The sequence below is a fragment of the Talpa europaea genome (genome assembly GCF_964194135.1).
Source record: "Talpa europaea genome assembly, chromosome: 16".
NCBI lineage: Eukaryota > Metazoa > Chordata > Mammalia > Eulipotyphla > Talpidae > Talpa > Talpa europaea.
In genome coordinates this window covers 39,452,677-39,476,144 of record NC_140084.1, presented here as the reverse complement: position 1 = coordinate 39,476,144, position 23,468 = coordinate 39,452,677, and the positions used below count along the sequence as shown (strand labels likewise).

The 23,468-nt window shown below is 57.7% G+C and overlaps 2 protein-coding genes across 2 annotated transcripts; both read right to left on the bottom strand.

The window, feature by feature from the left end:
* Nucleotides 1-537: 537 nt before the first annotated feature.
* Nucleotides 538-1,440, bottom strand: FFAR1 (free fatty acid receptor 1; the record flags this gene model as incomplete). Its single annotated transcript, XM_084257150.1, has 1 exon — nt 538-1,440. One exon carries the CDS (start codon nt 1,438-1,440, stop codon nt 538-540), a length of 903 nt encoding a protein of 300 aa, XP_084113276.1.
* A 4,336-nt stretch (nt 1,441-5,776) lies between these two features.
* CD22 (CD22 molecule) lies at nt 5,777-14,403 on the bottom strand (the record flags this gene model as incomplete). The annotated part of the gene is made up of 13 exons (XM_084256881.1): nt 5,777-5,908; nt 6,198-6,279; nt 6,672-6,784; nt 7,018-7,093; nt 7,218-7,314; nt 8,867-9,130; nt 9,203-9,463; nt 9,645-9,902; nt 10,850-11,110; nt 11,204-11,467; nt 12,469-12,759; nt 13,748-14,140; nt 14,367-14,403. The coding sequence occupies 13 exons, from the start codon at nt 14,401-14,403 to the stop codon at nt 5,777-5,779; spliced, it is 2,529 nt and encodes an 842-aa protein (XP_084113007.1).
* Between the last annotated feature and the right edge of the window lie 9,065 nt (nt 14,404-23,468).

The following is a 23,468-nucleotide window of genomic DNA, read 5'->3' as shown; positions in this document are numbered from 1 at the left end:
TGCAGCGGGTTGAGTGTGGTGCTGTGAGGCTGTCCGCGGCCTTTATGGCGCGAGTTTGATCCCCGGCCGGCTGGGGAGCTACCCACATGGCGCCGTAGACCTCTCCTGTCTCGCCCACTGCTCCCCTCAGCGTGTTCAGTGCATCTGCTTGTTCTGCGCCCCACTCTGTGTCTGGTGATTCTTCTCGGCCCCCCACCCACACAACCCCTGCGATTCTGGCTGGTGCCCCACTTCTTAAAAATGAAAAAAGCAGATTCTTTCCTCTGTGTCTTCCCCCCCTGGTAAAAGGCAGATAAGCGCACATGAGGAGCGAGAGGGCAGAAATGAGGCCCGAGGGTGTGAGAAGCAAGCTTACCTTCCTGTTGCGACCTACTTTCCAGGTCTCCATTCTCCTGGCCTCTGGACTGCTGTCTTCTGCCAGGCTCAGCTCTCCCCCATGTGGCTCCAGGCAAGGCCCCCCTGTAGTTCCTTTGGCGCAGCCTCCCATTGGGGGGCCTGGAAAAGCAGCCTCCTGCCTCTTGCCCCCAGCAGTAGCTGCTACTTCTGGGATGTCCCCCCTTTCGTTCTTGCCACACACACTGTCCCCTGACCGGTGCCCCCTCCCAAGTAGCCGGTCACCAAGGGGTTGAGCACCACGCTCCAGGCACCGGTGATGAGCCCCAGCTTCCGCCAGCAGCTTTCCATGTTGGGGTGCAGAAAGCCAGCCACATTGGAGGCGTGGTAGGGCCCTAAGCAGAGCAGCTGCGTGAGCAGAGCGCCCCCAGCCACCCAGGCCGCCCTGAGCTTCCGTCTGTGGCTCAGGCCAGAGGCGGCCAGCGCCCTGAGGCAGCCCACGTAGCAGAAGGCTGTGACAGCCAGGGGCAAAAAGTAGAGCAGAAGGGAGAGGCCGAGGCGGGCAGGGCCGGCTGAGGCTGGGTCCCAGGCCTCCAGGCACACCAGAGAGCCGTTGACAGCTGTGTTGATGCCCAGGGAGTTGGTGGTATTGTCCTCCTGGCCTCCTGGAACCCTCAGCCCAAAGACCAGCCCCAGGTGACAGAGAACAAAGGCCCAAATGGCCACACATATACCCCAGGAATAGCAGGGCCTCCGGATGGCTTGGTAGCCCAAGGGGAAGGCAGCGCCCAGGTAGCGGCCGGCGCTCAGGGCAGCCAGGAAGCCCCCGCCCGCGTAGAGTGGGGCGAAGTGGACCAGGGCAAAGGCCGGGCAGAGCTCGGCCGGCAGGGGCCAGGATCCCTCGGCCAGGGCCTCCACCGCCTTCAAGGGCAGAGAAGTTGCCAGCAGCAGGTCGGAGCAGCCCAGGTGGAGGGCGTAGACCAGGCTGGGGGTGAGGCGGAGCCGGGCATGGGTCACGGCCCCTCGGATGGCCAGGGCGTTGAGCGGAAAGCCCAGCGCAAAGGCTGCCACATAGAGGGCGAAGCAGAGCTGCGGGGGCAGGTCCATGGGGCCTGTGGCCTCCAGGACTCCTGCTCCACTCCAGGCCCTCAGATCTCTGACCCGGTGGGTGGGGGGACCCCTGGAATCCCAACTGTCTTCAGCAGTGCTTGGGAGTCAGAAGCCATCTAGGGAGCTAGTCCAGGGGATGAGATGGAGGGTCTGCCAGCTAGCCGTGGAGTCTGGATCAGAAGCCAGCACTGCTAGCCCTCCCCGTCTGCCTGCTTTCCACCACAGCCCCCCTTAAAATGAGGAAAGCACTTGGGGGCAACAGTCGAGACTGGAAGGAAGGCACGCAGGTCCCACGGGAGGGAAGGCCTCGTGACTGCTGAGACTCTGGGGAGAGAAGGGGAAAGAGGATTCAGAATGGCAGGTGTTGTCCTTGGAATGGAAGGTACACTGGTTCCCCCACCTGCAATTCCTCCCGAAAGTGAAGGGGCTGCCCAACAGGTAATGGGAGGGTGTGTGGCAACTCCTAGCTCAGGGGAAGATATGTGGGCTTTGGGTAAGGTGGAGCTTGTGGCAAAGGATAGGGAAAGGATATCCCCAGGGGAGACCCAGGGCAAGCAGCGCCCGTCAGTGACACGGGTCCCACAGCCAATACGGGGAGTGTCGGGGCCTAGGGAGTGGTTGCTGGTGGAGAGAGGAGCCACAGAAAGAGGACTCACCTCCTGGTGCTGCCAGATGTTTCTGCCAGGAGTCCCCTGGCTGGGCTGTGGGCGGGTGCTGGCATGGGCAGTGAGCTGGAAGGGAGAGCAGGGTGGGGTGGTAGGGCCATTAGCCTGAGGCCCTAGCAGCATGGGTGAGCAGCTAATCGGGCATCTCCGGCTGGAAGCTGAGGCCCGCCTGGAGGTGAGGGTCCACAGAGGTGACGGTACCCGGGGAAGGGGAGAGAGAGCAGTGGTTGTCTTCAGGAGTGAGACGTGTGTAACCAGCACCTTGAGGGGGCTGGGTTGGTGGGTACAAGCAGAACACAACTTTAACACCCCTACACACACACACACACACACACACACACACACCTGCTCAGACCTCCCCTGGAGGCTCCCTATTCCCAGATGGACGAGCTTGCGGGCAGGCCTGGCCTCCCTGGCTCCCTTCTAGACCACAGAATGTACCCAGTGCTTTCATCCTCACACTGTCACCAGTGGCAATCATGAAATAATCATTCCGGGGTACAGCTTCTGCCATCCCCCAAAGGTGGGCTTATTTTGTGAGGAGGCGGCTCCGTCTTCCCTTCTCCAGCTTGAGGAGGGTGGTTTCTCTCCCTCTGGCAGGAGGGAGAGGAGAGACAGGGGTGAAGTGCATTGGTGGCCTGGCCTGTGGTCTCCACCGGCCTCTCTCTGGGCTGCATGGATATCCGGGGAGCACGGCCCTGGGACTCACTGAGGTGAAAATGGCAGGTGCCCCTCGCTGGCCATTCAGCTTCTTCCTCAGCCTCTGGGGAGTCTGTCATTTAGCTCCCTGTCTGGGTCACCTTGTCATTCCAGGCAGAGATGAGGAGGGCCAGGCAGAGGCAGGGCAGAGAGAACAGGGCCCCAGAGGCGGCCTCTCGGGGCAGGGGCTGGGCCTCCAGGGGGATACTGAAAGTGGGATCAGATGGCCCGGGCTGGCTCTGTGAATCTGTCTCTGGGCCTGTGACTCCAGGTCGACCTCACTCATCACAGTGACTTTAGTTTTCTTGGGGCCGCCAGGCCTTTACGCCCCTCGCTAAATCCAAGCCACCCAGAGCCAGCTCTTGTGGGAGTGCTCGTGGGAGACAGGGGCTTCCCCACCTCAAAGCACCTTCCTTGGAGGTGTTCCTCACGGGGCTCAGCAGGAGCCACAGGGGACCCACAGCCTATCAATGACCCCCTTTTTCCACCTCAGTCACTGAGTGGATTCTCATTGGCTTCCCTTCCCTGTCCCACACCGGTGGTCCAGGCGCCCTTGGAAAGCAGAATTTTCCACCTGTTGTTTGTGACTAGTATGCAGTCTTTGGGAATCACAGAACCTGACAGAACCAGGAGGAAAATCCACAGCAAGAGTCTGGGAGATGAGCAGAGCCAGGCGGGGCGGAAGACAAGGGTCTCCAGATCTCTGCTGTGGCCTGGCCTGTGGTTCAGACCCCCAGGCAGCGACAGCTCCTCAGCGGCACCCCCTCCGTGCCTGCTCACAAACAGGCCCTCCGGTCTGTGGCAGTAGCGTTGCTAGAACATTTCTGGAACGTTAGTTAAGGGGGGGAGGATTTCTGTCTGCTTTGTCCACTGCTGTCCTGCACCCCACAGGGGTCTCGTGAGTTGAGTCACCCGCCCCAACGGATCAGTGGGCCATGAGGTCTGGGGCATAGGGGAGGCTGCCTGCATCCCACAGCCCCCACCTCAGCGCTCCCCAGCACCTGCTGTGCACGCCTCAGCGGTGGCTATTGACAGTGGCATCTCGTCTCTCGGTCAATTGATCCTGAAGTGGGTTTATGTTGGCAGCTGGGCCGAGGACAGGAAGGGAGGAGACCCACGTTGCCAGGGAGCCTGTGCCAGGGCCCAGGGATCCTGGGGTGCCTTCAGCCCGCTCAAGGGGAACCTGCCCTACAGCCCTTGGTCTGTGGGAGTCACAGAAACGGACAGAACCAGGAGGAAAATCCAAAGGGGTGCATTTTACCTCTCACAGCAAGAGTCTGGGAGAAGAGCTGAGCTGGGTATGGCGGGAGACAAGGTTCTCCAGATCTCTACTGTGATTAGACTAGAGAGCCCCAAAATTCAAACTCTGCCTTATCCTTATCCTACCTCAACAACCGGTTCTGTGCTGGGTGCTTCGGCGGGTGCTGGATAACTGGGTGAACAGCTGCCCAGGACCAGGCCTCACTTTCAACACAAAAGCCCCCAACCCTTGCCACTGTCACGTAAACAGTTTTCTGAGTCCCTCCTTCCTCCCCAAGAAATTGCTGGGGAGGACGTAGATTCACGGGAACTCCCCTCATTACAAAACCCACCAGAAGTCATCTTCTCTCAGCATCTTCTTGCTGATTGAGGGGCCACATGCTCCTGCCCCTTGGGGTGTGGGCCTGGGCAGGTGGACAGGTGGACAGAGATGAAGCCTGAGCAGAGGAGGGGAGCAGGGAGGAGCGAACCGGGCAGGTGCCGTCAGCGATCACACCCAGGACTGGCTGGAGGGGCGATAGGAAGACAGAAAAGCTGTGAGGTTTCTCCGGGCAGCCGGCCTTCGAGAAACTGCCAGGCAGCTGCGGATTGTGAAAGAACTTGGCAGGGTCACTTGCAAATCACTGTCCTTGGCTTCCCCTTTTTACATACTTCAAGAGATGCAAAGCAGATAGGGATTTGGTTTTTAGGGACTTTCGGCTATAGAGTCAGCCTTCTTATAGGGTGACCCCAGCAGACATAAATTCAAGCCCACTTCCTATCCGGAGCCACCTGCGCAGTTGGTGGTGGCGTCTCCATTGCGGATAAAGCGGTTGAAACCCAGACAGGCTGCTGAGCTTTCCTCAACATCACTGCTGAGTCTCCAGTTGAGTGGACGTTCAAGACTCAGACTCCTGCTTGTCAGCTCAGGGTCCTTGCACCCCGCCACCAGGCCAGGCGCCCCTGGATTTGGTGAGGAAGTTACCTGGCTCCTTGCCTTTCCCCCCAAGGCCCCAGCACCTACTCCAGCTCCCTGTCCCCACTCTGATGCCACAGACTGGAAATGCCTTGCTGGTTCTTTGCAGTGGTGCCTGAACCACCTTTATTGTACAGCTCTCTGTTTGTCACCTGCTGGCCTGCACCCTCAGACCACAGGACCCCGACGGCTGCAGGGCTACAGTGGCTTCCCCTTCCTCTGGGGAAGCCTTCCTGGGGGTGCCTCGCTGGCACACAGAGAAGCCAGCGCCGACAGTGCATCTTCCTGCCTCATTTCTGTTCCTTTCCCTGGGCTTGGCCGCAGAGGCAGAGACTGGGCAAACGAGTAGTGAGTGGGGTATCAGAGCAGTCAGTAAGGGGGTTGGTGGGAAGGGGGAAAAGCCACAAGTCGATCCCAGCAGGACTTGGCCAGCTGGGGGTAGGGCTGGCAGCGGTGGGCTGCAGCAGGTGGCTGGAGTTGCTGTACAACGCAGGGCAGGTGCTTAGAGTTTCTGGGTGGGAGGAGAGTGGAAAATGACAAGGGAGGGGCCTTCTGGACGTCGGGGTCACCGGTGCTGAGAAGGAAGCCTATCTCTGGGCTGGCCCCGAAGTGCTCTGTGTGGATGGGGCTGTGATAACTGGGCGCACATGTCGGGGGGACTGCAAAACAGTAGCTGAGCAGCAGGGGCTGGGAAAGCTCCAGGACTGCTTGGTCCCTCCGCCCTGGGCACCTCCAGTTCAGCAGGTTTGTATCATCAGTGCTTGAGGGTCACGTATTCCACGCTCTCCAGCGCCGGAGACCGCTCCCCAGTGCCAAAATGAATCAGTTCTGAGTAATGGATCCCCTCCTCTTCTGGAGTATCTGGAGTCACGTTCTCATAGTCGCCCTGAGAGAGTCACCATGGTCAGCTTGGCCTCGTGGTCACCAGCCCCCAACATCTGTTTTCTTGCCCAAGTGGGATCCATCTGGGGCCCAAGAGCCCGAGCAGACATCTTCCTGGGCAGAAACTGGCGGCAGTCACCTCTCAGATGGGACGGTGCCTGCACTGCCTCTGCCTACACAGTGCCTGTGCACCCTCCCTACTACCCTGCCTGTGCCACCACTCAGTGTCCCTGTCCTTCCCACATGGTCTCACGGCCGAGGCTGGCCTCCCTCCTTACCTGTCCTTTAGCCACTGGATGCCTCTGCACCACGGAGTAAGTGACCGTGTCCTCCCAGGCTGGGGAGGGTCCCTGCGACTCTGAGGCCCCTGTATTTCTGACAGGGAGAGCAGACAGATGATCACCCACGAAGTGCTTGGCGGGAACTCTCCTTTGTCCGGACTCATCTGCATCCCACGAGCAGCCCAGCCTCTCTGCCCCCCATGGATTATGGCTGATGGACAGTAGGAGCTAAGGTGTCAGGTAAGTGAGTGGATGTATAATCCACGTCTTTGCCTTGGCGATGGACATGGGCCCTGGGCGCGCCTGCTGCCGGCTTGCGGGACAGGCCCAAGCCAGATGCCATTCCTCACCCCGGGGCTTGTTAGGGAGCTGGGGCAGGGAATGGGTGATGGCGGGGCCTGGCACAGGGGGTGGGTGCAGGACACCAGCTCTTCCTCCCACAGCCTTCCCAGGGTGTGGGCGTCACCCTCCCGGCACCCTCTGTACCCAGTCCTCTGCGTGTCGGGAAAGCGCAGCATAGCATAGCTGATGGAGTCTTCCATCACCGGGTTGTAGCAGCCCAGAGAATGGCGGCCTTCATCACAGGGGGTCCTTCTAACCTGGGAGAGAGACAAGGCTCCTGTCTTCATCAGTCCTCCCCCACATGGGTGCCTCTCCCCTGGGTCTGACACCCCAAGTCCCCCTGGGTCTGCACCCTAGGTCCTGCTGGGTCTGCGCTCCAGGGCCTGCTGGGTCTCCACCCAGGTCCCACTGGGTCTGACGCTCCAGGTTCCTCTCTGTTCCTCTGCTTAACTCAAGGGCTGCCCCGCATCCCATCTTCCTTCCATCCTACCTTCTGATTCCTCACAAAGAAGCTCTGCCCGCTGGAGTTTTCCTGAAGCCCCTGCTGGCTCTGAATCCTCTTGTACCTAAGAAATGAAGACCCACTCAGTGGGGATCAAGGGCTGGAAACAGGACCCTGTGGGCTGGGCCCAAGGGCCTACAGGGCTACTCCCCAGAATCGGAGGGGAGGGAGGGGCAGAGCAAGCTCACCTTCTCTGCAGCTTCACACCCCACATCACCAGGATGGCCACTACCAGGCAGAGCCCCACTCCCATGATCGTGCGCTTCCCGATGGTCTCTGGGCTATCTGATGGAGAAAGGGGTGACTGTCAGCTGATGGCACAGGCTCCATCAGATAACCCCGCACTGGTCTGTGGTCATCGCCTGGCAGGCATCCGACACACTCTGCACTGGCCTGTCCTGCCTGGAGACTCCACATGGGCATGTGATTAAAAAAAAACAAAAAACCCGAGCAGCCGGCTCCAGCCTCTGGGCCTTCCCTCAGAGGAGACGGCAAACTCCTCACCTGGGCCTCTTGCTTTGAGACCAACATGGGCAAATCCAGAGAACATAACCCCCACAAATGGACGCCCTCTTCGAGGGCAGCTCGGCTCTAGTACCAGAGCTTAAGCCATGTGTCCCCCAACCCCACTATTCCCAGTAGGAGTTTCTCCTGCGGCTGATCTTGCAAGTGCACCCACAGCAAGAGATGGCGCGGCTTGAGGGTGCCACTGGGGTGCCTCAGCTTTGCAGCATCCGGGAATGGATGCAGCGGCCCCTAGGATGAGAAGCGGATCTCCCAGGAGACTGCAAAAGCTCATGTGCATCATGCGCTAGCTCCAGTAGCACGTCCAGGCTGCTCCCTCTAGCATGCGGCTCTGCAAGAGACGACCCTCTCCATTTAAAGCCAGGACTCCAAGCCTTCATCGGAAAAAGTACAATTAGTAAATGAAACACCTCCCGATGTTTCCAGTCTTCAGACACCTGCGTGTGCAAGCTCATGGCCCAGCCTCCGAGGGCGGTAACTACACGGGAGGAAGAGCAGGCTCAGGCAAGGTGCGAGCCTGCCCACAGTGAGCAGCAAAGAAGGGTGCACAGGCTGCGTTCCTGCTGTGCCCACGCTGGTGAGTCTGTGAGCCTCCAGCAGCAAAGGCCTCGAGGCGGGGGTGGGGTAGAATTCTCAGGGATCAAGAAGAGAATGGTGTCTGTCCTGCTGTTTTAATCTCTTGCCATATACTTGTTTTGTGTTTCTTAAAAACCATGGAGGTGAGACAGAGCCTCCCTGGTGGCGCAAGGGTTAAGCATCAGCACTATGAAGCTAACTGCAGTCACCGCCTGTGGCGTGAGTTCGATCCCCGGCCAGGGAGCTGACCCATGTGGTGCAGCAGACCTCTCCTGTCTCGCCCGCTGCTCCCCTCAGCAGTGTATTTCAGTCGATCCGTCTGTTCTGCGCCCCACTCTGTCTCTGGTGAATCCTCTCCCCACCACCACCTCTGGTCTACACCCCAGCTCTGTATAAATCTTTAAAAAAAAAAAATGAGAGAGAGAGAGACACCCACAGAGCTCGGGATGCCTGGAAGAGGGAACTCTCTTAGAGAGAGTCAGGCGAGGCTGAGCTCGACAGAGGGCAGCTGGGTGCAGGGCAGGGGCAGGCTGCCCGGCAGGACGGAGGGGAAGCTTAGGCCAGGGAGGGGCGAGGTGATCTGGAGCGCAAGGCCTGGCTTGAGGGTGCCGCTGGGGTGGCTCAGCTTTGCAACATCCGGGTACGGATGCAGCGGCCTCTAGGACAAGAGGCGGGTCTCCCGGAGGTGGGGGCTACAGCAGTGGCTGGGCCAGAGAAGGAGAGGGAAGGTTCTTACAGTAGACAGTTAGGATGCTGGGGGGTGACTGGCCCTTGCCCAGCCAGTTGACCCCCTGGCACCAGTAGGCCCCCGCGTCCTGGATGCTGGCAGAGTCCAGTCTCAGCATCTGCTTAGACTGCTGGGGTTTGTGGTCGTTCCAGTGAAACCAGTCATAATGGGAGACGGGCGGGTTGGCGTCGCTCTCACACGTCAGGACGGCCTCCTTCCCCTCGACCACCCCGGCCTGTGGGCTGATGGACACGCGCAGCCTCCGGGGTGCATCTGGAAGGAGAGGCGAGGTCAGGCCCGGGGTCGCCGTAGCCCGCCCGCTCCAGCCCCGGGGCAGCCTCTCACACAGCACTCGGAGCTCCCAGGCCTCGGACAGGGTCTGTCCTATGGAGTTGTTGACCAGGCAGTGGTAACTTCCAGCATCTTCTGGAGTGATGGAGTTGAAGCGCAGTTGTTTTTCTTTCTTCAGAAGGATCCCGTTTTTCTTCCAGAAGAAGTGGACGTCTGTGGGGCGGCTACTTGAGAAGTCACAGCTCAGGAAGACCGGCTGCCCGGAGCGAACCTCAGAACTGGAGTTGCTCTTAATGGAGACACCTCTGGGGGCATCTGGAGAGCAAGGGCCTCTGGCTGACCTCTCGGGTCCCTGACCCTCTCTCTGTCCCCAGGACTGCATCTGGGCCTCTCTCCCCTAATTCCCCTGAAGACCCTGGTGCAGGCCCCAGGGTCCTCACCCTTGGAGACCCACACACCCACTGGGCGTCCCCCAGAGCCCCTGCGGGTCACTCACGCTGGACATCCAGGTTGACGAGACCTGCCCACGAGCACCACTGGTTGCAGGCGGCACAGGTGACTGGCCCGGCATTCCAGGCAACTCTCTGGATTGTCAGCACCTGAGAGTGGGATTCCCTCTGGGACGCCCCGAGTTTCCACTGATACTGGTTAACTCCGGGGTTGCTGGAGTTGTAGTGACAGGAGAGGGTCACGTTGTCTCCTTCTCGAATCTGTGCGGGGTCTTTAATCATCAGAGTTACCAACTTGGGCGGATCTGGAAGAAAGAGAGATAAGACCTTTTCCTTCCTGCTTCCTCCTGCTCCCTGGCACCCCCGCATTCATGCCGGCCCTCAGTGAACCAGAGGCAGGCTCGAGCCTCCCTTGCCTCTGCTTGGGCACAGAAACCCTGCTCTGGCCTTCGGCCTGGCTGTGGGTTGAGGCAAGATGGCACAGTCAGGACCAGCCCTGGTCCCCACGCAGAGCAGAGCACGCTGTCTCCCAGAGGGCCGCTGAGCCCTGTTGCCACATTAAGTGGAAACTGGAACAAAACAGCTCCGGAGCCAGACTGCCCGGCCCTGCTGCTGAGAGCTGCGTGGCCGTGGGCGGGAGGCCTCAGTTTGCTCATCGTCAAGAGGGGGTCTCAGAGCACGGAGCCTCGGGGAATTGAGGATGAAATGAGATGATGCCCTTAGAATGGGGTGCAAGGCGCAGTCACCCCTTGGCAGCAAGCGCTCCTGCTCCTGCTCTCACATATGGCTGTTCACATGGTCAGGACTAGCCGCCCCCCATGGCCCAGCCTGTGACGCTCCAGCAGCCAGGGCTCTAGTCTCTGCGTGGAGCTCAGCTCAGTGACAAGATCGACTGTGTTAAGCAGCTGGCGATGGAGGGCGTCTGACACCCCCTGCCCTGGTTCTTCTGGAAAACCTCAGGACCCCATCTGGGACTAAGCCACTGGCTCGGGACACCAAGTCTTAGTGTCCTCGGGGGACGCTGTCACCTTGCACTTCAGTCACTCAACAAACATCAGTTGGAGCACCCTGCCAGGACCCAGGCCCTGTTCTGGAGTTTCGAATGCAACTGTCATCCAGACCCTCCCGCAAAGCTGATGTCAGGGGACCCAGCTTCTGCTGCTTTCCTTCGGGGACCCCGGGACCGGCTGCCTCCTCCTCCTGCCACTTCTGTCTTCTCCCGCCAGGACCCAGAGTCTCTGCAACTGCTCACATTGGACATCCAGCTCAGCTTCCTGGCCAACTTGTCCACGACCAAGACTATTTTCTGCCAAGCAGGAATACTTCCCAGCGTGCCTGAGGCCGACGCTTGGGATCCGGAAGGTGTCGGCCACCCCCGACATTTCAAGACCATTGTGATACCAGGTGTAATTTGTTGGAGGAGGGTTGGCCTGTGATTGACAATTCAGAATGACTGCATTTCCCTCCTTAGGTGCTGAGGGTTGGATTTCAACCTTGGAAGGTTCTGGAGCATCTGGAAGAAGGGGCAGGGGTGGGGAGGTGAGGAGGGCCTTCACTGCACCCCATTAACTCCCCAGCCGCCCCTCCCAGCTCCCAGGAGGCTCACAGTGCACCTGCAGGTCCACTTCCTCCGACCTTCCTGGGCCTAAATCATTTATGGCCTCGCACTGGTACTTCCCACTCATGTCCCTGGTTGCTGTGGACAGCGTGAGGGTGAACCCCTGCTTCCCCAGTGACTCCCCATTCTTGAACCAGGATAGGGTGTGGTGCTTTGGGTTGCTGCTGATGACCTCACACGTCATGGTCACCGACTGCCCCTCGGTCACAATGGCATCTTGGGGACTGACCTCGATCTTCAGCTTTGGTTTGTCTGGAGGAACAGAGGGGCAGGAGGGAGGAGACAGAGGGTGTAAATCGGCTAGGACTTGGGGCCTTTGTTCTGCTCAAGCAGCAGCTACTGGGTGAGTGTGCAATGGACTCACTGTCACCTGGTCAACAAAGCCGGCCTGGCCCCAGAGCCCAGGCAGCTATCACAGCCGCTGAAATGGCCTCCCGCTCCCTACCCTGGGCCTCTGCCGGTCGGGGCTCCATCCCTAACACGGTGGAGCAGACCCTGACTGCCCTGCTTGATACCATTCAGGGGATTCCACACTTCGAAAAAGAATCCAGGCCTGCTCTGCTGTCCCCAGCGGCTTCCTTTCCTACCACCAGCCCCTCCAGGCAGTGCCTCCGGCAGCTCTGGCCCTTGGCTTGTAGCAGAGACACCAGCTTCCTGCCTCAGGCCTTTATCCTTCTTCCTGACCCGGTCCCGGGAATCTTCCCGAAAATATCTGCACCCCTCTGTCCCTCCCTTCTCTCAGTTCAAGTTCATCCTCCTCAGAGACGTCTCCCTCCCTGGGAGCCTTCCCGTAACACACTTCCCGCTCGCTGCGTCAGTGCCCTTCTGTTTCCTGGTTGTTCTACTTAATTGTGCCTCCAAGACCGCGCTTGGCCAGAGAGGCCCAGAACGTTACTCCCTGCTCGGTCCCCGCCGCCCTAATTAGCCCCAGCACGGAGCAAGTGCATCCCCAGCCTTGATCGAGTGAATGAATGAGGTGCAAAAAATGATGCAGAAATAAGTTCTCATCACCCTTCCCTGGGGAAACAACGAGAAACCCGGACCAGATGCCCCCGCCCCCTCGGTCAAGCTGGGGCTGGAGGGTAGATGGGATTACTTCATTCTGTTAGAGCAAAGCAGCCGCTAAAGTGCATGTTTCCTGAAATACCCAGCTGACCACAGGCTGGAGAAGGCGGGAGGTGGCTATGGGGGCCCACGGACGACATGTCCTCCTGTGTCACTGAGGACGCAGGCTCAGGTGCTGGGAGACTCACGCTTCACGTTCAGCTGCACCATTTTCTCCGAGAGCAGCTGCTGCGCCTGGTCCCGGAGGCTGCAGGTCAGGTTGCTGCCGTGGTGACTCCACAGAGCCGTGAACGTGAGCTTGCTCTGGCTGGACACTGTGTTGGTGTTCAGGAGTGTCGAGGTGCCCTCACTCTCCTTCAGGGACCACTGCAGTTGGATTGGGTACTCAGAACAGGCAAAATTCAGTGAACAGATCAGAGTGACTTCCTGGAACTCCTGGATTTCTGGAGGGAGCTGGATGTGAGGTGGGGGAGCTCTTTCTGCAAAAGAGTAGGGGCCTGTTGGAGGCCTAGGAGGCCCAGGGCTGCTGTACGCCAGCCCCTGACCCCTGATTTCACCCCCGCCTCCATCCAATCACCCTCAGGAGCCCCAACCAGTGACCCCAACTCTCTGCAGCCTCTCCTCTCTGCTGTAGCCCCTTCTGCCGGGCCAGGACACCCTAGGAGTTCCCGTGAATGCTGGGCCTCCTTCCCGGTTGTGCTTATTCCTTTCTCTCTCCCAGATGTTTGTTTTCTAGCTCTCGCTCCCTACCCCTGGGAGACTTTCACCAGTGGAGTTCAACAAACGTTTCTTAGCGTCAATGCCAACCCTGCATTTGTTGATGACCTCCACAGTGGGGACAAAAAAGAAATCATTTAGGGGATTCCTTTAGTAGGGAAGCCTGGGCCGGGAGAGTTTCTTTTGAGTTCCCTGGTGGCTGGTTTCTCCCAGAGGGCACCCCTTGCTGACCCACCTCCGGGGCTCGGCCCCCTCAGACTAGTGTCTGAAGTTGCAGCTCTTTCCCCAAACATAATGCTGCACAGAACAACCCAGCGAGGAAAGGGGCAGAGGCCATGGAGCGGTGCTGCCTCCTAGCCTGGGTACAGGCCTCAGACCTCTGCCTGGGACTTCCTGCATGGCACCCCCTGGCCTGGGAGGGCTCACTGGAATGAATCACCAACATTAACATATTGGGAGATTCCATTGAACAATCCAGATTTCTACCTTCTCTTCAAACAATCAGGCCACCCAGGTCCCAGATTCTAGAGGGGGCAGGAGCTGCGTGGCAGGGGGAGGCTTGAGGAGGAACAAGAGCTCCTGCTCTGCTTTGCAAAGCCCCACTGTCTCATGTGCCTGAGTCACTCGCCGCCCCCTGACCCACTCCCCAACTCCAGCCTCGTCCCTGCAGGCTACGGGTCAGCTAGAGGGAACCTTCCAGCTCCCTCCTTGCCTGTGCCTGTGGCGGAGACGCCCTCCCCAGGGCCTCACCGGAGATGTTGAGGTGCAGGTGATGCATCCACATGTCCCCGACCGTTAACATCCTCAGCCCCAGGTTATTGGTGTCCTGGGCCTTCACGGAGTTGATGAGGAGGGTGCAGTTGTTTCTGGTGTTGCCCAGAAATCGCACCCTCCCGGAGTGAGGAGAAAGCTCTGTGCTCCCAGGGAGGGTGGTGCTATTATAGAGGATGGACCCCTGGAACTCCTTCTTGGTTTCTTTATACGAATAATTTTGATACACGATCAGCTGTGTCAGCGACTTTCCATTCCCAGGGATTGAGTAGCTGCAGGGAATCTGGACGCAGGCCCCCTCCCAGGCGTAGAGGATGGGCGGGGACTCGACCTTCCAGAAGCTTGCGCTTGCGTCAGAAAAAGCCAAGTATTCTGGAACCCACCACAGTGATCAGAAAGCATTATTGAGGGACACAGGGCGCTTTCAAAGGAACAAAACATCCCCTCTGAGGATAGAGGGAGAGAGGAAAATACACAAAGAGAGATGTATACACACACATACATATCCCGCCTGCCCGCCCCCCACATTTGCTCTTGTCTGCCCCAGCTCCCACTGCCACCCAAGAGCCCAGGTCCCAGCGGAGGCCGCGGTTCTTACCGAGCAAGAGGACCAGCAAGGGCCTGAGCAGGCACATGGTGCTGTCTGGGCCAGACCCTGGGCCAGGAGAGTTTATTTTTGAGTCATCTGGTGGCTGGTTTCTCCCAGGGGGCACTCCTTGCTGACCCCCCGAGTTTGACCTCTTTCCCCAATGCTGGGAGGACCATTTCGATTGCAGGGCAGGATGTGGAATGCTGGATGCCCACAGCCCCTCCCTGGAGCCCGCGTGCCTCTATGACCAGCCCAGGGCCTGGAGGGCCAGCTGCTCCTGCCCAACACCTGGCCCACCCACCATTTTACAAGCTTCCTGCCCACCTGTCAGGCTGTGAGTGGCACCAGACTATGGAGCACCTCAGATGCCAGATCCCGGGTAACTTGGAGCTCACTTTGGGGCAATGAGTTGAGGGTCTTCCTAGGGGAGAAATGTGGTCAGCCTTGACCTTGATTTTAAGGACCAAGGGCAAAAGTTACTCTAAACCTAATGATGGTGTGTGATGCCAGGAGAGCACTTAGAGGGCACCGGAAGGGCTCAGGAAGCTGAGGCCCAAGGGGCCCGCTCAGATGTTCACAGGGGCTGGGTCAGAAGCCTCAGTCAAGCAGGCGGGCACAGAGGCCCTGTGGAAAGGCAGCGACATTCAGCAACAGGCTGATAACATGGGATCACCACCCCCTGGTCTTCCTCTTTTGAAAGAAACAAGCAGATTTTTCAGGTGCAATGCCCTGCTATAAAAAATCCAGCACAGCGCTGGTCAGACAAAGCCAGTGTGTGGACCAGAGGCGGAGGTCAGAGGTCAAGGGCGGGCACCAGTTTGCAACTTCTCTCCGCCCACCCCCTGCAGTGAGCTTGGGCCAAGCTATTAGACTTATACATAGAGTTGCATTTACATAAAGTTAAATTTAAGTCCCTATTTGCATGGCTGTACCCTCAGGGGTCCCCGGGGAGCTGGCAGGATGTGCCCACAGAGTGTGTCTCCTTTCTCATTGCGGTCAGTGCCTTTTCACCTCCCACCCACCCTGCCTTTCCCAGGCACCACCTCCCCGGGCCCTGGTGCTGATGGCCTCTTGCCAAAGGCCCTGGGTGTGCAGTCCTGGTGGGGGAGCCCAGCTGCTGCTGAAAGCGGGAAGGGGTCAGTCACCAGAGGCAGCCTTGCTGGCCTGGCCTGGGGCTGGACTAGGGGTGCGGGGGGCTCTCTAGGCAGAGTTGCTACCAGGTCTGCAGGTGCTGAGATTGTTATATGCCCAAAAGAGGCTTTAAGGTCACGTCTATTTGAGAAAAGCTGAGTTTAAAAAAATGAAAGAGGAAACTTAGCTCTAGACCTTCTCAAGCCCTTTCCTCAGCTGCGTGTGGTTTTCAGGCGTCTCCCAGCGAAGGGCCAGTCTCGCCCCGCACCTGTCTGCAGCCTGAGCATCTACTTCACGCTTGTCACGCAGAGCTGGGCAGGGCCCCAGAGCCAGTGTTCTGGGCGACAAGCTCTGGGCCCCCTTTGGGATCTCACACAGGCTAGATTTTGTTCCCCTTGGCAAAGAGGCTCTCCCGGGGGCTGGGCCCTTGTGGCCCCTCTGCCAGCAGCAACCAGACACACCTCACTGGGGCCTGGTTGGAGAATGCTGGGATGCACAGGGCAGGGGTTTGTCTGAGCGGGGCTACATGGTCACCCCCAGGAGCCCCAAGCAGTCCCTGGGCACGAGAAGAAGGGCCCCTGGCCCGGAAGTAGAGGCCGCTGAGGGCGGGCCAGGAGGCTGGCGAGCAGGCGCGAGACTCAAGCCAGGTCATGGGCTCTAGGCCTGAGGCCTGCACAGCATAGGCAGGACCTCAGAGCTGACCTCCCCAGGTCCATCTGCCCTCCCGGAAGCCCAGGGGCCATCCTGCTCTCAGAAGACTGGCCAGGCCTGGTGGGGATGGGGGGATGCCCAGAGACAGAACCCCACAGCCTGTGGTAATGCAGGCAAGAGAGAGGGTCTGTGCCCGGCCCACAGCAGCCCCTCCATGCTCCTTGCGTGCTGGATCCAAAAGAAAAAATCCTTTTTTACCTGTTTCCTTGTGTCTTCCCTCTTCAGGGACCCTGGCAGCGTCTGAGAGTGAAAGGGGAAGCACAGCAAAGTCTCCAGTGACTGATTTTTATCCTCCTTGGCCACACCCCCCACCTCTCGACTCTGAGGGCCACCGAGAGGCAGGACGATCTGGGGGTGGGATCGGAGCCAGGTCAGAGGAACACTTGAAGATGTTGAGGCTTTGTCCCCAGGTAGGATGATTAGTGTCAGAGCGGCCCTGCCCCAGCAGCCTCCCACCAGCGCTCAGGAAGGGCCAACGGCTCAGGCCAAGCAGCTCAGAACTGTCAGCCTGAAAACAGCTCAGGTCAATGCTCAAGTATTTGCAGTGAGTGACACCCGTCCACGCGACTTGCCCTCACAGGCATGCATGGGCCCAGACCTGACAGACACGGGGGGGGGGGGGGGGGGCGGGAGTTGGGGGGGGGTTCCAGCAGGCCCCAGGGTCCTCAGAAGAGCTCCTAGATCAGAAAGGAGAAACCAACTTCTGTCCGTGCACCTGAGGGGTACGTCTTGAGACTAAAACCAGCCATCTTGATCAGGCTTCTGGTCCGTGAGTGTTTGGAGGCCAGAACCAGACCACAGGCAAATCCATGCAAATCCTACAGAGAAGGGAAGTTTCACTCTTTTTTTTTTTTTTTTTAATACAAGAGCTGGGGTACAGGCCAGATGCGTGGGAGGGTGAGAGGATACACCAGAGACAGAGCAGGGAACAGAACAGGCAGACTGACGAAATACACTGCTGAGGGGAGCAGCAGGCGAGGCAGGAGAGGTCTGCTTGCCATGTGGGGTGCTCCGAGGCCAGCGGGGATCGAACTGGCACTGCAGAGGCTACAGACAGCTTCACAGCGCTGTGTTCAACCCCTTGCACCACCAGGGAGGCCCAAGTTTCACTCTTAGTGTTATATACTCAAGAGTCTTCAAGGTCACAGCCATCCAAGGTGACTTCACTCCGGCACCACCATCGACTCTGCTGACCATTGGGAAGGAAATAGAATGATGAACTTCAGAAAGCAGCGATGTCCTGGGCAGAGGGAGGCCCTTACCCCATTCCTTTTGCTACGTGCAACGAAAAGCCCCGGATATCATAAAACAAATCTGAGCAGACTGGGAGGTGAGCAGAGGGTGTGTGCGGAAGCTTGGGGCCAGAGAGTGGAAAGGTGTGAACTGCCTGGGTGAATTGTCTCTGTGTCTCAACCTCCTCCCCTGAATACTGGGGAAGCTGACACCGGAAATGCCAATGGGCACAGGCAAAAAAAAAAAAAAAAAAAAAAAGGTCCACAACACCCTGCTTTTAGAAAGAAGCAGGGATGGGGCCTCCCTGGTAGCGCCAGGGGTTAAGTCTCAGCACTGTGAAGCTATCTGCATCCTCTGCAGCACGAGTTCGATCCCTGACCAGGGAGCTACCCACATGGCACAGCAGACTCTCCTGAGTTGCCTGCTGCTCCCCTCAGCAGTGTATTTCAGTAGATCTGCCTGTTCTGCTCCCCACTCTGTCTCTGGTGAATCTTCTTACCCCCTGTACCTCTGGCCTACACCCCAGCTCTTGTATGCATAAATAAATAAATCTCTTTTTTTAAAAAAAAAAAAAGATCAAACGCTTACAGCAATGACTGCTTTCCTCCAGCCACATACAGGAGAACCTGCAGCCTCCCCACACCCTGACACCCCCATGGCCAAGTCTGGGGGGGTGGTTGGCTAGATGTCCACCCTTGCCAGGCTATAATGAAGAACCCAGACTCCCCCTGTAGGGTAAGGTAAAAGTATCAGACTTTTATGCCCTCCTGCCATTAGGATCAATGAGGGAACCCTGTGGTCCTGAGAGCGTGCCTGATGGTGGGCACCTGAAGTGGGTACACCTGGCTTGAGAGACTGAGTTTATAAGGGCGGCATCACGGGGACGCCAGCAGAAGCCAAGAACGAACGGAAACCGAGAGAAGAAGAAAAGCAGAGAGAACGCCAGGGAGCCCAGATAGAGTGAAGATTTGCTGGGGGCTGGGAGGACAGCCAGCCTCCCGGCCCCCCAGCACCCCTGCCTGCCATATGCCTGGTAAATCTAAATAAAAGACCTGCAAAAGCTACTAAGGACTCTAACTCCGCCTTTACCTGGTCTGCTGGATCAGAAAACCTGCTCTATGTCCATTCCTGCCACTACACCCCCAGTACCCCCATTTGAAGAGGTGAGTGTGGAGCTGGACCCTTCATCCCCACTGGCTGGCCTTCCCCACAGTGTTAGTGGGGACCATGTGGGGAGCCTGAAATGCCACCCCCACTGCGGTGTTGAGCACCCCGCCCTGTCCTCACTGCTAGAGAGGCTGGCGGAGAATGCGGACTTCATCACCACTCGAGTAACAAGGCCACAGGGGGATCCCCGTGGGGAGTAGCAAGAGCTACCCTCCCCTACCATGCAGGTGGTTTCAGGGGGTGCCTACCTGGGTATTTAACTCCCACCCCTGCTGGGCAATAACACAGAAAGTTCATCCCCCAGGAGTCCAGGGAGGCTGAGTGGGGGACCTGGACTTCTACCCTTCCACCCCTATGTGGCAGTCTGTAGGGTAAGGTAAAAAGTATCAGGCTTTTCTGCCTTCCTGCCATTAGGATGGATGATGGAACCCTGTGGTCCCGAATGCATGCCTGATGGCGGACACCTGGAGTAGGGTGTGGGCACAGGTAGATGGGATTCACCTGGGCTGAGAGACGGTGTTTATAAGGGTGGCATCACAGGGATGCCAGCAGAAGCCGAGAAGCAGCAGAACCGTGAGAGAAGGTCAGAAAGCCCAGATAGAGTGAAGACTTGCTGGGGGCTAGGGGGCCTGCCGGCCTCCCAGGCCCCCAGTACCCCTGCCTGCCATGTACCTAGTAATCCTAATAAACGCCTGCAAAAGCCATCAAGGGCTCCAGGACTCTGATTCCTCCCTTACCCTGTCTGCTGGGATCATGGAAAACCAGCACTGTGTCCATTCCTGCCCCCTACACAGTCATTAGGGGATACCCCTTTCATTACATGGGAACAGTGTCGGGGAGACCTGCTAAACACAGATTCAGATCAGATGCAATCCTATCACATAACATCCAACATGTGCAGAGCATAGACTTTACCACTCAGACAGGGTTACTGAATGTGAATGAGCTCTCCTCTGTGAAGACAGGAAAAGCCTGTACTCCTAAGTGGCTTGCCAAAAAACCTTCATGTGTCAGTAATCCTGGCATAGAAAACACAAATATTTGCATTAAAATTATGTTATAACTTCAGCTTTTGGGGGAAATGAAGTCTGCTTTTAATATTGCTGCCTGGCACAAATCAGGCCTGGAAATGAGCAACCAATTTTCACTGGCTTAGGAGAGACCTTAATTGGCTCATTTCATTGGACATGCCCTGGAGCCATGGCTTCAGGTACTGCTGGATCCAGCTGCTCAAATATGTTTCATCAGGACTGTGCCTCATTTTCTCTCTTGAATCTATTTTTCTCTATGTCAACTTCATTTCCAAGCAGCCTCTTCTATAATCAGAGAGAGAGAGATGTCTGTCACCTACCCACCCCACCCCCAAAAAAACCAAAAACCTCTAAGCTGACTGGAAAGGGCATGCCTCTGTCCCAATAGCTCCAGTGAAAAAAACTGTCGGCCTAACTCTCATTTGACAGATTTGAGTTATCCCTCATCAGATCGCAGTGTACCTGATGCATTGAGGGGGGTCTGACCCTGACTTGAATGTGGGGGATTCCCCAAAGGAAAATGAATGCTGTTTCTAGAATAGGAGGATGTACATATCCAGTGAGCCCTGAGGCTGAACAAAAGCACCAGGCCCTTGAGCACAGCCCGAGACCCCATTTTTTCCTGCACCTGGGCTGGAGGTTGGGCCCCCTCTGTTCTCACAGATCATGTGGGGCCCCTGGTGGCCACGAGGCGGCGCTGCCGCCCCTAACCTGAGAAATCGAGGCCTTTCCTGCCTAGTCTTAGTGCCCTGTGGTTGAAATCAGATGCCCTGCAGAGAAAATACTCGCCTTTACCTGACTTTCCATGTCAAAAATTATAATATGTCGCCCTCCAGCCGCAGGCCCCCAAGTGATTCCCTGGACCATAAAGATGGGAAAGCCCTTTGAAAGACACACAGACTCTCCCTTTGGAAAGTGCTCAAGCCTCAGCCCCGGAAGGCCTTCGCCAGGCTGATGCCCACCGGTGCTTTGTCCCCAGAGCCTCCCCAGCCCCTCAGCTCCTTCCCGGAGCTCCCCACAGTTTCCCCAAAGGTCTGCATGTAACTGCGCTGTCCGCTGCACCCAAGAGGCCACTCGAGACTGGACGCTCTGGCTGCTTTGTGAGCATGTGCTGGGTTACAGGGGTGTGCTAGCACTTTCTTTTGTGGTCAGCTGAACACGCACTACCCTTGAAGTGGGGGCTGCAGGAGAATACGCATGACCGTGTCCAGGAGGCACAGCTCGCCTGCTGAGAGGGGCCAGGTACAGTAGATGGGAGCCTGCTGTGGGGGTGCTACTGAGGGCATGGCCCTGTCCCGGGGGTCGGAGATGCCACCCCCTTCTAGGGGCTCTGCTGGGAGGATGGGCTCCTGGGGTGAGGTCAAGCAGGGTCTCTGGGTTCTGCCATCATTTTTCTCCACTGCAGTGGGGAAGGGGTGGGGGATTGACATTCACTCAACAGCCATTCTACACTCTCCTTGCCTGCCAAGGCTCCTGCAGCCTCAGTTTCTCCTCCTGCTCCACCAACCTTCCCACCCACCCCAGCCAGCCAGATATAAAGATCTGGTCATGGGTTAGTTTGAGGGTCTTGGTCTCCAGAAAGGCTGAATAGCAAAGCCCCCCCTCCCTGTGGTTGCTGTGCACGGAGCCAGCAGTGCTCGGGCCCTCTGGTCTGATTGGCGGGACCAGCAGGAGCGCTAAGGCGCTGCTTCAGGCGGGGTTATATTCACTTTGAAATACAGACACGCCTCACGCATGCAGCTTGGGACCCCAAGCTCCCATGTGGTTTGCACGTTGGCATCTCCCAGTGGAACTGGAGAAACGTGGTTATTCTTTCCCAGCAGATACCCTGCGGGTTAAACGCAGCCCCGATCACCCACGATGGCCATGGCCGTTCGTTGCCTGGTCAGGAAAATGATGGTGAATGTTCACACAGCGTGTAAGGGGAGACGCATTTTAGTTTCTGCGGAAGAAATAATAGGATTTAAGGCCTGCAGCAAAGTGGGCGGCTGCTCCACGCCTGTGGCTCTAACAGACCACCCAGCCTCGGGGGTGAACGGGCGCCCCTTGTGTTATGCTCCTGACGCCGCGGCTCCGAGGCGGGCTGGGAGCTGCAGGGAGGGTGTCCCTGCTGCGCTGTCAGGGCCTCAGCTTGGGCACACGACGGGAGGAGGCTCCGGGGACAATATGCCCATCGCCTGTTTTAAATATTAAAGCCTCATGAAACTTCTAATTACAGTAGTAAAAAAAAAAAAATACCCACAAATACTGTTTTCCTATAAAAATACCAGTCCAGATTAGGCATTTATGTGGCTAATACCGGGGGAAGGCCAGAGACATGCGGGGGAGACAGAGTGGGCAAAGAGTCGGGCTTCATTTATAACTTTATTAAATGATCCGCTGACCCAGGCTCCTGCTTGCGCATAGCCTCTTGGCCTCATCAGGACGCTCCCTGATGGACTCACCGATTCCACCTGCCCCTCGGACCAAAGAAATTTTAGGTCGCTGGCCCTGACCTCTCTCCTTAACAACCTTGGCTCCCTAGTGCTCGCAACTGCAGCCTGGAGATCCTGGCGAGCACTCGGGAGCCAAGGTTGTTAAGGTGGGAGGTCAGGGCCAGCCACCAAAAAGTTCTTTGGTCCGAGGGGCAAGTGGAAACATGAGTCCATCAGGGAGCGTCCTGATGAGGCCGAGGCATGAGCAAGCAGGAGCCTGGGTCAGGGGATCATCTAATAAGGTGATAAATGAAGCCCCACTCCTTGCCCAGCAGGAAGGTTTAAGGAGCCTTGAATAGAACGGAACCGAAGGGCTGCCCAGTTGGCGCATTGGTTGTGCGCTGGGTTGCGAAGCTGCCCGTCAGCCTCTATGGCGCAGGTTCGATTCCCGGGGGGGGGGGGAGACTCCCCTCCCACCCTCTGGCTCAGCGGGTTGATAACGCTGGGTTTGCCCCGCACACTGCTCCCCCCTCAGCAGTGTACCATCATCAGTCTTCCTGCTCTGCTGTTAGACCCTGAATAATGCCCTAGACCCGTGCACACAGGGTATTTCAATAAATCCGCCATTTCTGTTCTCCACTCTCGTAAATTCTTTCACCCCTGTACCCTCTGGCTGCACCCCCAATTTTATTTTTAAAATAAATTTTATTTTTATATTCCACATACAACTGCAACCCCCTCATCCTGGTCCCTTATTTAAGTTTTCTAGATTCCTGCTATGAGTGACACCCCACTTAACCTTCCTGAGCCCCATCTCTGAATTTGTAAAACTGGTTCTCAAGTTCTTAGGGGGAAATGATGTGGCCTTTCCTCTCCAGCCACAGCAGTCTCGTCACCGTCCCTCCTGGTGTGGTTTGGTTATTCCTGCCTCCAGGCCTTGGCTTTGGTCTCTGTTGTATCCTTTGCTGTATCCTCAAAAACCAGGGGAGAGCTGCCTTCCTGTGGAACCCCTGCAGCCCCGTCTTTGCTGCCCCCTCCACACCTTGCCAGGCTCCTGAGGTTTCCTCACCCATAAGGTAGTGCAGCCCAATGGTGAGAGCAGGTCCTCCGCAGTCAGAGCTCGGGTCTCAAATGGGGGCTCCACAGTTACAGTTGGGGGCCCTCAAGAGAGCAATGTCACCTCTCTGTGCTCGCCCTCTCCAGGCTCCCCACATCGACACCTCGGAAGCAGCTGGAGGTCTCGTGAAAATGGTGATTTGGGGCTCCTATAGGCTGGGGTGCTGCCTGAGAATTCACCTAACAAGGGCCCGGATAAGGCTGATACTGTCCATGCAGGGGCCACCCTCCCCACTTGGAGAACCACTGTCTTAGTTGAGGGTTCCCGAGATGAATGACTACAAATCAGGTAGCTGCACATGGCACTC